This window comes from Uloborus diversus, chromosome 6, assembly GCF_026930045.1.
Source record: "Uloborus diversus isolate 005 chromosome 6, Udiv.v.3.1, whole genome shotgun sequence".
In the NCBI taxonomy this organism is placed as follows: Eukaryota; Metazoa; Arthropoda; class Arachnida; order Araneae; family Uloboridae; genus Uloborus; species Uloborus diversus.
Window position 1 is genome coordinate 135,508,074 of NC_072736.1, and position 16,778 is coordinate 135,524,851.

The window sequence follows — 16,778 nt, forward strand, 5'->3', positions numbered from 1 at the left end:
CTTTTAAGTATTTTTTTTTTTAATTAACTCGATGGACTTACTTTGTTACAAACAATTTTTGTCCAAAAAAAATCGTTATTTTACTGCTTATTTTTTTTCTTATGAACTTGAACTTCATTTTTATCTATTCACAGGTGTTGTGTTCAAGGTGAAGTACAAGAAAGGTCTCACCAATTGTGAAATCGAGGAAATACAAAATTACAAGTTTGATATACAAACTCTGTTTAATATAAAGCAGACGGCAGCAGAGTGGAGCTTGGAAAGTTTGATGGGAGTAAAAACCACTTCTTACGTGTACACAGGACAGGTTAGAACCTTTCTGAAACTTTCTGGATAGTTTTTAAAGACTATGTTTAAGATCATCTACATTATCTTTACTAATAATAAAACTCAAAGTCTCTCTCAGGTTGTCTGGATGTCTAGATGTCTGGATCTCTGTGACGCGCATAGCGCCTAGACCGTTCGGCCGATTTTCATGAAATTTGGCACAAAGTTAGTTTGTAGAATGGGGGTGTGCACCTCGAAGCGATTTTTTGAAAATTCGATTTTTTTTTCTATTTCAATTTTAAGAACATTTTCCGGAGCAAAATTATCATAAGATGGACGAGTAAATTACGAAATTATCACCACGTGGAATGGGAGGGCGAATAAACACAGCCAATTGGCGAGGAATTCATCATCCATTATTTGTAAATATACAGGCAAACCAAATGACCTTTTAATTTTCTACTACTAGCAAAGCCGTGCGGGTACCACTAGTAGCAAATAAAAATAGTTGTTACATATTACTTTCTTCTGGAATATCAATCCATATAGATCAGGCAGACCAGTACCACACTAAGAGAACAAACAATGCAAAGAATGAACAGTAAATCGCACCCCGACATGGAAAGTGATATCACTCAAAAAAATATTTTTGGAGAAAATCAAGGTTTTATTCAATAGTAGTTTTAAGTGATTTAGTCTCAAATATTACTTAACGTGCAAAAAAAAAAAAAAAATAAAAAATATATATATATAATGTGATGTTTACTGGTTAGTTTTTTCTGTCGAAATTAATAATCCATGTTTAAAGTTTGAAATATTTTCTTCTAAATTTTTAAACATTTAATGATGTGTCACTATTGATTATATCGATTTTGCGCCACCTCGCACCAGTAATGCAAGATAACTTTTATATAAGAGCATTAAATTTAGATTTTAAATCAAAAGCTAATACATTTTTTTTCTCCAAATTTTGAGTCGTGTCACTTTAAAGTGTTCGCTAAACTGATTCTTTGTTGTATTTGTCTCCTTAGACAGTCAAACGGAATATTCCTTGCCATGTATTCCAAGGAATTCGGAAAGACTGGCCAGACCCGAGTGCGAACGTGACATCTTTATGGGAATGGTGCTTCAATGTCAACATGACAGAAAATGTAAGTATAAATAAATTTATACTGAAACGAAAACGGACCGCTTTTATAAATTACACTGTACAAAAAAAAAAATTCGTTAAACGTTTCTGAACATATATGAGGGCAGTTGCAAATTTTCAAAATCGTTTCTGAGTATTTCGGAATCCGCTTTCTATAATTTCCAGAAATGTCTTCGGAATCCTCTTTCTGTAATTTTTGAAAACGTTTCCGAGTGGGTCGGAAACCTTTTTCTGTAATTTTAAAAAACGTTTCCCGGTATTTTGGAACTCGTTTTCTGCATCTCAGAAACTTTTTGGAGTATTTTTGGATTTTGACAAGTTTAAATGTGTTTTATCTTATTTAGGATAATGTTTTATTCAAGGACGGTGAAGTTGGACTCATCAATGCGCAAATAACAATTACGGAGGTAAGTGGTTTTTTTTTTTTCAATCTATGTATTGTTACTACATTTCTCTAAAATGGAACCTAAATTAATCAAGTAGCATTTATTAATGTAATTTAAAACAATATAACATCATAGTTGTCGCAATACAAATACATGAAATATTTCGTTCTAGATGGTATACTGTAATTTAAACCTAATGTAACAGATCATATAAACGACGTTTTATTTTCCCTCAATCGGAAAATTAAAATCTTCATTAGTTTGAATGTGAATTTAAAGGACCTCCCCCCCCCTTATTTGTGACCTCCTGCAATCTGAAGTCATTGGAGGGGAAAAAACTACCCTTTTTCACTAATTCACTGGCGCGGAGATCAAAATTAACCCTTTGAGGCACAGTGACTTCGTTTGAGTATTGAAGGAGGGAGAAAATACCTTTTTCACGAATTCACTGACGCGGACGCCGCGGAGCCTCTTCGTTCAGCTGATATGCTCATTTTTCGACTTCGTCCTTAATTTTTGCACACCAGTGTATGTCATAACCATAAAGTCCTCCAAGTGAACCAATGCCTCTGGTGGTGCTGAACCAGGAGTTGTTTGGCTTCTGGTTTGGATCAAAATTATCGAAATGTTGATAGATGGACTTCCACCAAAGTGGTGCTCTGTAAGAGGAAACCGTACCCTCTACCTAAAACCGGGTAACATTGTCTACTCAGGCTCGGATCCCGAGTGGGTTAAACAACAACAAATTATTTATTTATTTATTTATTTATTTTTTTGCTCTGCTTGATATACAGCTGAAAAACCACCAAATAAGGAAAATAAATTGACTGAAATGTTTCTTATACACCAAATAAGGATGATACACTGACTGACATTTTTATTATCCATGTATTTTAAACAAAATTTTGCATCAATTCAACAACTTACTTTTCAGAGCAATTATCCATATTTCTCTAAAGGCTACAGATTAATTCATCACTTTTATCACGTGAACCACATAAAAAATGCAGATATAATGGAATCCACAGAGTTTAGTATCAGCAGGTGCTATCGAGAAGACCAGAAAGTAGCCCTACAATTCGAATCCATTTGTAAGTAATGCTTCAATCAGTATTTTAATCTTAAACATAATTCTTTTGTACTTCCAATTTATAATACGGTGGGGAACAACTTTATCTCTTCTTCCATAAATATATATTCAATCGAGGGTTTTTACTGTAACTTTCTCCTCTTTTTTAGAATTATTTTTATTTTTTTTTTCTCTTTTTCAGTACTACCACTGAATTTCACTACGAAAATAGTTGCTTTAGTAGGGAGAAAAACGAAAAAAAAAAAGTCTTTAAAATAGTCGCCCGATGCAGAAAAGTTTTCCATTTTCAAAAAAAAAAAAAGCATTTATGTCATAATAGTGTAATGATAGTTCGATAAATAGACGTATCTTGGGTGCGTGGATGTAAGCGGAACCACTTAAAGTAGAAGACTGGGCCTATAAGAGGGGCAAATTTTCAAAAAAAAAAAAAAAAAACAAGCAAACAAACAAACTGCCTTTTAACAATAAATAAGAGAGAAAAAAACCCTTTCGAATCATTAGTACAACCCTTATAAATCCTTAGAAATAATTAAATGGGTCTCTAGAAGAAGGACATACGTATGTTTCTGGAAGAAGGGCATATGTTACACTTAATCTTCATTATTATTTAGTCCTTCCTGTCCTAGAGGAAGGACGTATATTACAAATCAATAATAAAATTCCTAATTTGTAAAATATGCCCTTCATCTCTTCTAGGGATCCATTCAATTACTGACAGATTCTGGTATAACTTCAGTTTATAAAACACACCAAGTGGCTGCATGAAAAGCGCTAGAAACGCCGCAATCGCGATATTTCCGATCTCATGGAAAATAGCTTTTGTTTTCAGCAGATGAATGTAACACAGTGACGAGAAATAAATATGCCATAACTTAGAGATATACATAAAAAATACAAAAAACAATTCATAAAACTAATAGTAGCAGAAACGAACTTCAGGCAAAAATCGCGATCACAAAAGCATACCCTTTATAAAAACTGCGATTCCATAGCGAAAAATTTCGCATACAAATATGAACACTACACAATTTTGATTGTAAATATGTTTACAGCATTTCATTTTCTTACGTTTGAAAACGCTTATTTCAAAATTTAAAAAAAAAAAAAAAAAATGCAGTAAAATGTTTAAATTTTTTTAGCGAATTTCCAACATTTTTTGTAATCTCTAAAGAGCAGTTTTTATGTAATTTAATCACTTTTCGCTGAAATAGTCACCGTTTTTTACAATTGTTTATGAAATAGTTGTTCTTGCTCACATTTTGGCTAAAATAGCAAGATTTATATATATTTTTTTTTTCCTTCCTATTTTACGAAATTCTGCTTCTATTTTCTCTGCTACATATTTTACAAAAACTCACTTAGGGCCTTAGAAAAAAAAAAACAGGAAGTGTGCCCACTAAAAACTCTTCCCACCCTCTTTACTTCGGAAAAAAAAAGGTATCTAGGGGAAAAAAAATAATAATAAAGCAGCCATGCACGACTGAATGAAATCTTGTTCGGCGCCACCTGGAGGAAAACTTCGGAATTATGATTCTTATCTTGAAAACAGAACACGATATGTAGAGCATCATCGATTTAGAACAAAAAGACACTTTGTGTACATCAATGAAAATAATAGAACGGTTGAAGAGCATTTTTATTTTTTCGTGATTTCCTATACGTGACGTGAGAAACTGATCTGAGAAAAAAAGAAACAAGCTATAACAATGTACTTTTATTTGACATTGCGGTGTCATGTTTTACCCGAAAGATTGTTATTTCTCTTTCCGTTCAAGTTTCCTGACGTCACAGGGATGTGAATCCCAGACGTTTTCGTGAAATCACAAAAAAAAAAAAAAAAAAAAAAAAAAAAAAAAAAAAAAAAAAAAAAACTGCACATATTACCTATTCTTGATTATTGTCAACAATGTACCCGTTTGGTGAATCGATGATGCTCTACAACTTTGCAATTCGCTTTTTCCCCCTATCTCGAACCGTTTTTGAGGTATGAATTCTAACTGAGCAGTTTTCCACCAGGTGGCTTTATTCAGTAGTGTACGAATCCACTTTTACGAATATAGCACTTAGTAGCGGCCGTGACGATATTAAGAGGGTGGAAAGGGACTTTAGTGGGAACACTGTATATAACATTCTAACAACATCTATAATTTTTTCTTAACTTCCCCGTTTCAAATTTTTTTAGATAGAATCACTGATGACAACTTGCGACTTGTGGAGAATGCAACATCAGACTTGGTCTTCCTACAGAAGTGGAAATCCATTATCTATCGTTACACTGAAATGCCATCCTATAGTTTGAGAGTATCCAACGTAGAGTCGGTAAGGAAAACTAAAAGAAATTACACATTTACAATACACATTAATTTCTACCCTGATGCAGAGTTTTTCAGAAATCGATTCCTTTATTGAATATAGGGCTCAAGTTGCCATTTGTTTTTTAAAAGAAAAAAAAAATTATTTTATTATGTTTCAGGGTTGGCAAAAACCCGTTTTTTTTTTTAAAAAAAGCCCATGGACCCAGGGTTTTTTGGGTTTTTTTAAATAAAACCCAAAAAAACCCAACTAAAGCTGGGTTTTTTTTGAAAGAAATGTGTGTTTTTTTTTTTGTTTTTTTTGTCTTTTTTTAAAGAAAATGTGGGGTACTTGTAGCATATTGTAGCGTAAGCATATGGACGAAGTGCAAAAGTTTTCTTGGGGTAAAAAAAGCTAGAAAACTAGTTAAAATTCAGCGATTTCTGAAGAAAAGTATAAAAGACGACGAAACCCAAGAATGGTGAAGTTTCAGATTTTTTAGTTTCCATGATTACCAACAGTTAAGGCAGAGTTACTTCTTGAGTGATAAACTCTATTGTTCATTTTTAATTACTACATTTTTTATTTATTTAATTTTTTTTTTTTTTGCATTTTACTTTATTGTATTTTATTTTGTTATGCAAAACTACTGTAGAAGCTCAAGTAGTTTAAATCCCTATTTACTGAATTCCAGCTTAATCAAGACATTTCTTTGAATTTTATTTTGCCTGTTTTTCTATTTCTGTGCACAGAGTAAGAAATATTAAACTTTTTCGTAACATAATGAAAATACTGTACATCCTATTCCGTTTTCTGTCCGACTGTTTGTAAAACCTGTTAATTTCTAAAAAATATACCTAGTTTATTCGAGATTTGTGACATGTTGGGTTTCCGAAAATAATCCACATGAAAGCCTTTTTGCTAGAGTAGTTTCCTCTGTACAATTTACAACTATTGAGAAAATCAGAAGTGACAGGACTTAGTCAAGATAATTTGAGTTATTTATTGACCAGTTAAAGAAAAAAGTTAAATATATATTTTTTAATCTTTGAATTATTTTTTTAATGCCGTTAAGAGTTAAATACTATTAAAGTTCAAAATTCATTTTTTATGTCCATTGTTTGTGGTGCAGAACAAATAAAAAAGAAGTTTAAATTGTAAAAGTATTTATATTAATTAATTTTTTAAAAAACTTCTCAGAAAATTTAAAAAAACCCTAAAGTGGGCTAAATAATGGGTTTTTTTAAATGGTTTTTTTCAAAAAAACTCATTGGGTCCAACCCAATTGGGTCCAATCCGGCCAACCCTGTTATGTTTTGAAAAGGCACATTACTCACTGAACTGTCTTCCGCCTTGTCTAGTGGTCAGAGAAGTCTGACTGCGATGGGCAAGTCTCGGGTTCAAATCCCGGCTCGGGTATGGATGTACTTTCTCTCTCCTATTCTATTCTTGTCCTTCCTTCGCGTGAATATATTGTGCTGCGAATTTGCTTTAAAGTAAATAAATGAATAAATAAATAAAATAAAAATTAAAAAAAAATTATTTTGAAAAGAAAATACTAATAAAAAACAGAACCCTAGTCAGGGCCGCCGCTACCAGCAATGGGGCCCGGTACCAATTTTCATTCCGGGCCCCCCCCCCATGACCCCCGCACCCCCATTCCTTTTTTTAACTGTCGCGCTTCATTTCCTTTCACTCACACACTTATTAACTTCAAAATGAGTAGTTTAAAATTGCATTCATATGTGATGTTCAATTGTTTAGTTGCCGATAGTTTTTTTTTTAATTTTAATGTTAATTTAAAATTTAATCATCTTTTATAAAATATGTTTTCAAATACAGTAACTTCATGCGGTAAAAATTGGATAATTTGTCATGTTTGAGATAAGTGAAGTTACATGATTGTGAATTATGAATGTTCAGTAAGGCGAAGCCGGATGAACGAAGGGAAAAAAAAATCCGAATTACGAAATAAAAAGCTCTAGACGTAAAAATTAAAGCCGAACAATGGTACCGTAATGATATTATAAGTCGAAATATCATTGAAATAAATGCTGAATTTATTACCACACATACATATCACATTTGACTTAGATAATCCACAGTCAGGAGAAAGTATTGAGTTTCTAGAGTAAATATAAATTAATAATCGAAAATAACATATACATATAATCTCTCCGAACATGAGATTTTAAATTTATATTTAAATTAACTTACATACGTTTCCATAACTTTAACTTCTAACGAATATAGATATACCTGTCTGGATTACAGAATGGACATTTAGTGGTTTTTTTTTTTTGTCAGTAACATTCACTAACATATTCTCACCCTACGTACTTTTTTTGTCGCAAACTCGTGTATGACTGAATTAAAATCCACTTGTGCTGCCAACTGGTGCTCAATGCCAAGAATAGCTAGCGAATTTAGTCTGTCTTGTCCAATTGCTGATCTAGTCCATGTTTTAATTCGATTTCCTAATTTACTAAATGCCCTTTCAGCTTGGGCGACAGTCAAGGGGAGAGTGCAGAATATGCGAAGGGCAATACATATGTTAGGAAATATTGTTTGAAGCTTTCTGTTGTAAATCTCATTCAAAAGCACTAGGGGAGAAAGTTCAGTTACTTCATTAAACACTGACGAATGAATGTTTCTAATGTGAATAATCTCATTTCCAAGTTGACTATTTAAGTCGATTGCATACTTTGATGACAAGCATGCAGACAGCTTTTGCACTTCTTCATCATCTAAGGACGTATATTTCAGTATTGGTTTAAATAGAGAAAAAATTTCTTTCATTTCTTCAAAACGAGTATTTATATCAATTATAATAAAGTCCAAAACTGTAAAAATTACTTCTGTTCGAAATTTATATTCACCGGGTAAGAGTTCAGTACTTTGATGCATTGCTTCTTCTTCAACTTCTGCTCCTTCGTCAAAAAATACTTTTCTCTTTTTTGTTCGTTTTTTTGAATTTGAAAATTCGATCTCCAAGTCCATGGCTTCAGAAACCAATTTTGTTTCTTGAAAAATTGCAGGCCAACCATCCCTTAACTTTTGGAGATCTTTATGGATATCATTTAGAAGGTTCAGTTCCACATCCAGGGAAATTCCACGTGTTTGGATAATCACGTTTCGTTCGTCAATACATGACAGCACTTTTAACCAGAAAGCTGACATAAGCATGCTCTCAAAAGAGCTAAAGTATTTTCTTAATGCTCGAGCTTCACTGAAGGCCTTCTCGGTTAATTGTAGTTCATCACACAAACGATCGAGAGCTTTCAATAATCCTGGACGGTGCAAGGAGATGGGTCGAACAGCGTCAATGCGAGAACTCCAGCGCGTTTCTGATAATGCCATGAGAGAAATTGGTATCTCTTCTAAAAGAATGGACCATCTGGAAGGACTGGCTGCAAAGAGTACAAATAATGCTTGCACAGAACCAAAGAATGTCATTATTTGAGGACACATCTTTGCAGCATTTACTCCAGTTAAATTTAACGAGTGGGCCCCACAAGGTGAAAATAGAGCAAGTGGGTTTTCGTTTAGAATTCGGCTCTTGACTCCTTTCACAGCGCCCTTCATATTCGACCCATTGTCGAATACTTGTCCGCTGCAATCCTCTAATGGAATCGCATGCTTTTTAAGGCAATTCAACAATTCCTGAGCAATATCAAATCCCGTTTTTTTTGAGAAATTCAGAAATTCAATAAATCTCTCCTGAATTTCAAACAAATTCTTATCTGATGAGAAAGAAAGATACCTTAATATCAATACATTCTGTTCTTGATGACTTACATCTGGTGTTGCATCAGCTATGATAGCATAATAAATTGCCTTTTCACGTTCTGCAAGAATTAATTTCAAAACCTGATCACCACATAAGGAAATAAATTCATTTTGGCTCTGCCATGACAGATAATGCGTATGTTTTTTGCTTTCCCCACGTTCCTGTTCAAGTTTAATTTTGTTCAGATGATCTCTAGTTATTTCATCATAATGGCTTATCAATTCTAAACATCCTAAAAAGTTTCCGTTGCTCACATGCCCTATGTGGGAATTATCTCCTCTGAAGGGGAGACCTCGAGAAGCGAGATGAAGTGTAACATCAATTATTCTTTTAAGAATTGCTTTCCATCTTTCTGTCTCGCACATTATCAGAGTTTGGATGTTGCTGTCAATACCCTTCCCAGCCAGAGACTGCTCCAAAGATTTCCACGAAACATAGCAATTCTTATGTCCTGCACTTTCTTCATGTGAGGGAAATCGAGAATAACATTTTTTCCAAGGCACTTGAGCTGGTGAAAAATCACTTTTCTTCGCAAGACTGCTATTGCCTTTACTAGAAATGGAGTTTTTAAATAAAAAGCAGGGGAAACAGTAAAGTGCTTGATTCATAGAACTCCATACAAGCCAGTCTCGCTGCAATTCTTCTCTTTGGTTTGAGCTTTTGCTGTATAGAAGCTTCTTTTGAAACTGTTGCTTGTTTAGGTCTCGTGGAAACTTAACTGCAGACAGTTTATTAAAATTTGGAGCTCCAATTTTTATTATTTCTGAGCGAAGAGTATCATTTATAAAGTCCGGCCATTCTGCAGGATCACTCAGATTTGCATTGCTAGTTGAATCCAGTTGACTTATATTTTCACTTCTATTTTCATCAAATTTGGAGCCTAGAGAATCTTCTTGAGTTATTTCAATCGCTGATGTAATTGGTTCATTTGATTCCAGTTCAGTTGTTTCAGAAAATACTGGTTGCACTTCAGGATCGTTCAGATTTGCATTATTAGTTAAATCCAGCTGATTTACATTTTCTCCTCTACTTTCATTAATTTCGGAGCCCAGAGAATTTTCTTCAGTTATTTCAAACGCTGAAGTAGTTGGTTGATTTGATTCCAGTTCAGTTGTTCCAGAAAATAACGGTTGAACAGAAAAACAAGCAGAGGATTGAAAAAAATTAGTAATCTCTTGCCTGCCAATAGCACTTTTTTTTTCTTTTTCAGCTCGGAGCCTTTTCTTTTCAGCCCCTGATTTGTGTTTGTAGGACATTTTGACCAAGACCTGCAGTAAAACTTTCTCTAACACGTAAATTAAAACACGCGTCAAGCGAGATCGTAGATTACCGTGAAAACAAAATCAAAGCACATTCGAAATACTACGTCTTTCACGAATCGCAAGAAAATGAGATTTCGAACCGACTCTCCTTGCGGATTGCATTGTAACCGACAGCGCATTGCTAAACGCTGGCTTGCATTGTCTTGTGGTTCTTGGAAGCAGTGGTTTCCCAGGCCGCTATCCGCCTACCCGTCGCGATGTCGCGACCATAGGTCGCATCAACATGTGCCGAGTGGACAAACAGCGTGCAGCTAGCCAAGGTAGATTCCTAGGCAACGCTGATCGCGCGGAAAAATTGACTTAACGAGTTTTTGTAGCGGGAGAAGAAAAGTTTGCGTTGCAAAATTCCAGTGGTCAGGTTGATTTCAGCTTAGCACTTCATGAACAAAAGCTTAATTTTTTTCGAGAAATTATTAACATTATTATTGGAAAAACTGTTTCATTACTTTACGGGCCCCCCCAGAGCTCCGGGCCCCGGTACTATAGGTCCGGTGTCCCCCCCCAAACGGCGGCCCTGACCCTAGTTTTTTTTAGTGATTTACATGTGGGTGCACTTCGATTCTGTCGGCCCCCTTGATGCACATGAGTTCTCTTAAAAGTACTTCAGAAACCTGTGACCATGTAAAAAGTTAGATTTTGAGTGGTCTCTCTCCCCCCCCCTTCCTATCAAGCTCTCAAAATCGAAAACCATTCATCTCATTTGGACAATTTTTGTAATTGAAAGAATAGAAATAGCGAAACTGTATGCCAGTCAGTTTAAATGTAAATTTAATATATTACTTATTTATATAATTTATTTTTTTATTCTTATTTTTTCAGACAGTGATCAACAAAAGATTATACGTTAAATTCCTGATCTTGGACGTTCACGAAGGTCTTCCTGAAGCTGTTAAGAAGGGGCAAATAAGTGCAGAAGAAGCAGAAAAAAATCTGAGAAAGAACATTGATGCGGGAAGCGTCATTATATTCTATGACTTCAACAATGACGGAACGGTAATTTTTTATTGTTATTACGTTTCAATAAACGTCTTCTGTTTGTGATCCCCTTGATTCTCCTTTGGTGCCATTAATTATAAGTTGGTCCCCTTTTGTGCACGTTAGAGACTAAACATAAAGTTACTAAAAATTCGGAAAAACAAAATGTTTTTTTTTTCTTTTTTGGTTATGTTACACTAATTGCTACAGATTTTCATTCAGAAAATTTCCTCTGGTTCCTTTGCAATGTGAAAATAGTCAATTGCTCAAACATCTCTGTTTACCTTTCCTAAAGACTGCAAATAAAATCTGTACTTCAAAGCCAGAGAAACGTAAGTCACACTATGATAATTTTACAGTAGAAAGGCAAAACTTTTTTCTGATGCAGGTAAAGGATGGGACGCGGGCTCTTTTAACCCTGGTAACAAATTGAAAAAGATATTTTGTAAAGAATTTTGTTCACATGGCTCGATGCGGGATAGGCTTCCACATACAATGCACTAATAAACAAAAAATCGCAATTTTTGGACTAACGTCACTCTGGCTCTGAGGTACAGAAATGTGGAAAACAAAAAGTCGGAAATAAATAAATGAAATAAAACAAGAGAACAATTAAAGTTTTCTTATGGTATATCCAGTTAAACACAGGGTGGTTTAGAGGTATATCCCCATATGAAGCCCCATAGTGAACTATCCACTGAATCAATTGAACCAAAATTTTAGGTAAGGTGGTTTGAAAGTATACGCTCGGGATTGTGATGGCTTTGAAGTTTTGAATAACGCAGTGATCTAGGTTACGGTTACAGTGAACGAATTAAAAAGCTTTTTGAATGGCGACACCTTTTTTTTTATTTGCGGAAATTGATCGGCGTATTGAAAAACTTCAAATGGCTTTGGAATGAATGGCGTGTGAAGAAACTTGCCAGTTTAAAGCATTTACAAAGATGAGAATTTTTAGGTCTAACAACAGCACAAAATATGAGGATTTTTGATGCAATTAGCATAACTGTCAATGCAAATAAGCATCTCGCGTTCAATCCTATCAGGATTGAAGCTCTACTATCTTCATTAATGGTACCTCGAGGGGAGGGGGGGAGGAGGCTTAAATATGGTCGTGGTCACAAAGTCCTCCAAGTGAAACGATACCTCTGGACTAGGGATTGCTTGGCTTCTGATCTGGATCAAAAAATCAGAGCCCCCTTCAGGGTCCAACCACAGGTCATCCAACAGGTCAAACCAAAAATTGTGGTTGGTATGGGGAACCCTGGAGTGAAAAGTATAAAAAGTAGTATAAGCACCAATAGGGGGGTCCCAACAGGACGTCAGAGACCTCCAAAATAGTTTCTCATTCGGTAAATATTGACTGAGATTCGGAAAATTCGAAGAAGGAATTGCAATATTATAATTTTTATATTTTTCAATGATGCTTAATGTCTTTTCTCCTTAGACGAGGTATGTAAGCATGCACAAATCTATACTTTATTTAAATTATTTTTTTTATTATTCGGTAAAATTCGGAATTTTATTCGGTAAATTGAGAATTTCCCCCTTTCAAAAGTTTAGATTCGGGACCACCTCAATTACTAGTCACAAAACAACAAGTGCAAAGCATTGCTTTTGAATAATACCTTTGAAAAGCAGTGTGGGAAGGATGTTTGTTTTCTTCAGTCAGGTGCTCAAATATGCCAACTTCCAAAATTTCACAACAAACCAACATGGTGGTAACAAAATCCGGGAAATAAAGTTCCCTGACAACTCACTGATATTTCCTGATCGAGTTCCAAAAATTTCCCTGATTTGACAATCATGACTTTCACAGATATGTAAAGGATAACAACATTATTGTAACACAAAATTTCAGAAAAAAGGTACAGATGTTTCAGAATTACAATGAACCTTTTTATCAAAGCAAAGGAAGTAATGGATAAGAAACATTTGACTAAGGGCAACAAGCAATGTTTAAATCGTCTGATGTCTTTTATCTATAAACTACCTTCTTCACTCATAAAAGGGGGTAACCCCTTGTAACCCGGAAAATGTGTCAACTTTTCTTTTTTCAAGTTTTGTACTGCACTTTAAAGATTTTTCCTTATTATTGGTTGCTCATACAACTTACTATTTCTTGAACATTTGACAATGCAAAGCAGAGTATGCGAAAATAAAATGCTATTTTTCAATTTTGATTTTCCTTAGGCGTGTTTTGTTTGGAAAAAATGATATTTCTTTCATTTTGTTCAATGAAAGAAAATTACCAAGATTAGCCGATTTGGAGACCGCAAACAAAATTTTTTCCCGATATTAAGAGAAATTTTTTAACACCCCCCCTGATAATTTTTCGATATTTTCTAGGTTGTGTTACCACCCTGAATCGCTGTGATGTCATTTGTGGTTTTTCAATACGCTGATCAATTTGCACAAGGAAAAAACGGGGCTTTCTATTCGAAAATGGTGCACTATCACCGCAATTATGAGCACTGTGTCGTTTAAAATCATCATAATCTTGAGCCCATATCTTCAAATGACCATACCTTAAACTTTGGTTTGATTGAATTAGCGGTAGTGGATAGGCCACCAGGGCTTCATAAAAGGGGAAGTTTCTTTTGGACCATCTTGTGCAATGACATGCAATAATTGATGAATTTAAATATGCATTAAATCTTTTGGAAAACTTTGTTAATAATCGATTGTTGCCACAATTGATGTAATACTAGCATTTAACTCCAGAGCCTTTAAAATTTCTGATTTTTTTTTTCCGCTGTATCTGCAGTAACTAACGTTTCCTTTCTTGTTCTCCTTAGTTTGACAAAGTTAACGTAAAAAAAGAATCCCTACGAAACCAACTCAACAAGACATTTAAAGCTCATACTCTGCCTCCACCACCTCCGCCCCCATCAACAACAACTTCGAAGATTTTCACTCTGAGGACACCAGGTCCACATCATACAGACAACCCAGTTACTGACGATGCAGATGCAACCAAAACCACCAAAAACAAGAGTACGTATTCGACGCCAGAGAGTAGCAGCAAAGATGATCACGGCATAATTACCACAACAGAAAGAACCAAGAATAAAAAAATCAAATACACAGGACATCAGAAAGGGACGGTAGCTGGAGTGTCTATTGCAATGTTGCTCGTTGGTATTTCCATAGGATCTATAGGCACGTTTTGCAAGTATAATGGTCTGCCTGCTTTCCTACAAAGGGGATGATCACCTTTGAACTGTTTTATCTAAGGAACACATGAAATTTGAGATGCAATTGGTTTATATTGAACTGCACCAATTAGTGCCTTGGCTGAAAAGATAATACGGAAGTAAAAGTCAAAGTTATAAACATAGTAGTCAGAATTCATTACTAGAACCCAAGATGCTTCAGAAAATGCTTTGGAGTAGCATATTACAAGAACAATATTAACAACTACTTTATTTTGAAAGAAATAACTGCTCAAAAGTAGATGCAAGCACAAAATAACATACAGAGTGCTTTTCTAATAATCTGTATTGAATGTCGAAAGCATGCCATTAGTATTGTTGAGATATAAGACAGCTTTGGTTATCTTTCATTCAGTTCAAAAGCTCAAAAAATATCTTGTCTCAGAAATTTCTTTTAAAAAATAACTTTTGTACAGAAAGATTCTCTTCCATCCTCAAAAACTAAACCTATTTCTTAATTTGTATCTATGTAACCTTTACAATAAAATATATTTTACTTTTTAAAACTTGATGCTTTTGTTACTCAAATTATCCAAAAACGCATGAAAAACAGCATTTACAAGTTTTACTGCTTAATATGACTGACAAGAACAAAGTTAATAAAATAAAATACAAATTTGCCTATTAAACACATTAGTTGTTTAACAGCTACAATAGAATTTCATAGGCTCCATCCAGCTCGAATGTTAACTTTTGATATAAATATCGTATCCTTGTGTTATAGTTATGCTTAAAACTTTAAACGTGTCAGTAAATTATCGCTATCGAAACTGCAAAAGAGTACTACTTTGATTTTCAATTAACATCTTCGGTAACTAAAGACCTACAAAGATGAGAACGGGCCTAAGAAAAATCCATGAAATTTTATTGTTTGTATATTGAAGCATGTTTGTGAACTATCATATTGAACTATCATATGAGGCAGTGAGAAGCAAAGGGATGTAAGTGCCAAAACTAAAAATTTGAAGTTAACCTGTACAAATGGTAGATGAACCTCTCCTCTGTCTTGGGGCAAGAGGTGGTACTAGTAGCCCTGGTAATTGCTGCTATACAGCATGATTTAGAAAAAAATTTCAATGAGAGCCTACCTAGGAGCTAATCTTTAAACGCGTTTTACTCAAAACTTGAAAATGTCCACTTGCAACCCTTTGCTTCTCACTGCCTCATATGTACATCTAAATGATATATGTACATCTAAATTTAGGTGGGTCAGAAGGGGGCAATTGACCCCTCCCCTGGCTTTGAGAAATCAATGTATTTCCATACATGTGGGCGTGGTTTTTTTTTTTGGATACACTCTGCATTGAGTATACTTTGACCTTTTTACTCCCCCTTCCCCCAGGAAAAAATTTTAAATGACTGACTGGTCTAAATGGCCGTGTGCATTAAGGGAAGCTCAGTTTAATAGGGTCCGGATAAATGAAGACTTACCATATCATTACATTTAAGAATCATAAAAGTAAAATTAAACACATTTCCTGTATAAATATTTATTAAATATGTATAAAAAACATTGCACATATACTGATTACTTAACAAGAGTAAAACAATAATTTGTATAAAATATATCCTTTGGTTTCTCAGTAGGATTTTTTAACTTTCCACAAGACATCAGAAGCGTCTTGTAATTAATACCATTTTCTTCCTATTGTTTATTTCATACAACAAAATCACACTGGCAATAACCTGGTCCATTGACAGGCTCGACTTTTAATCCATTTCTAAAAAGAAAAATTAAGACATTTAACAGGATTTTATATTTTTCTAAAATATTTATTGCAACTTTGATTTCATTTCTTGCAGATTCTGTTTATGTAAATCTAAAATTCTGACAATAATTGAAATGTTTAAATTTTTCTTCATTGCAGTGTTGCCATTGCTCAATCGTGCAATTTGCTTTACAAACAAATTGTTTACTGCTTGCAACATGAAAAGTTTCTGAAGGAATGCCAAAGAAAGTCATTGCCTTTCCTAGTTTTGCTTTCTTGGAGAGCATCACATGCATCTGCAGGGCTGCAAACCCCCCTCCCCTTTCCGACTTTTTTTCTTTTTAAATAAAAAGACTAACTTTCGGAAAAAAGCCAGTCTTTTGACTTTTTAAAAATACAAGCTACTTTTAACATCCAACATCTATAAATGAGGTACTGAGAAGCAAATGGATGTTAATGACAAAATTTAAAAATAAAAGATATCCAGTACAAATGGTAGGTGAACCTTTCTTCTGTCTTGGGGCAAGAGATAGTACTAGTAGCCCTGGTAGATCATATTATGCAATAATTATAATTTTCTAC

At 34.3% G+C, this 16,778-nt stretch overlaps 2 protein-coding genes across 3 annotated transcripts in view; one reads left to right on the top strand and one right to left on the bottom strand.

Moving 5' to 3' along the window:
- LOC129224333 (uncharacterized) overlaps positions 1 to 14,978 on the top strand; it is a 42,579-nt gene extending 27,601 nt beyond the window's left edge. The window contains exons 7-13 of the mRNA XM_054858774.1: positions 135 to 307; positions 1,299 to 1,418; positions 1,762 to 1,824; positions 2,738 to 2,894; positions 5,076 to 5,212; positions 11,117 to 11,290; positions 14,071 to 14,978. Of these exons, the coding sequence (XP_054714749.1) occupies positions 135 to 307; positions 1,299 to 1,418; positions 1,762 to 1,824; positions 2,738 to 2,894; positions 5,076 to 5,212; positions 11,117 to 11,290; positions 14,071 to 14,484 (1,238 nt within the window). The 3' untranslated portion in view covers positions 14,485 to 14,978. The remainder of the gene's footprint in view (positions 1 to 134; positions 308 to 1,298; positions 1,419 to 1,761; positions 1,825 to 2,737; positions 2,895 to 5,075; positions 5,213 to 11,116; positions 11,291 to 14,070) is intronic.
- Positions 14,979 to 15,971: 993 nt separating this feature from the next.
- The window catches only part of LOC129223778 (beta-hexosaminidase subunit alpha-like), a 36,142-nt gene continuing 35,335 nt past the window's right edge, over positions 15,972 to 16,778 (bottom strand). For both annotated transcript variants that reach the window (XM_054858137.1, XM_054858138.1), the window contains exon 14: positions 15,972 to 16,208. In XM_054858137.1, coding sequence (XP_054714112.1) covers positions 16,145 to 16,208 — 64 coding nt within the window. In that variant the 3' untranslated portion in view covers positions 15,972 to 16,144. The remainder of the gene's footprint in view (positions 16,209 to 16,778) is intronic.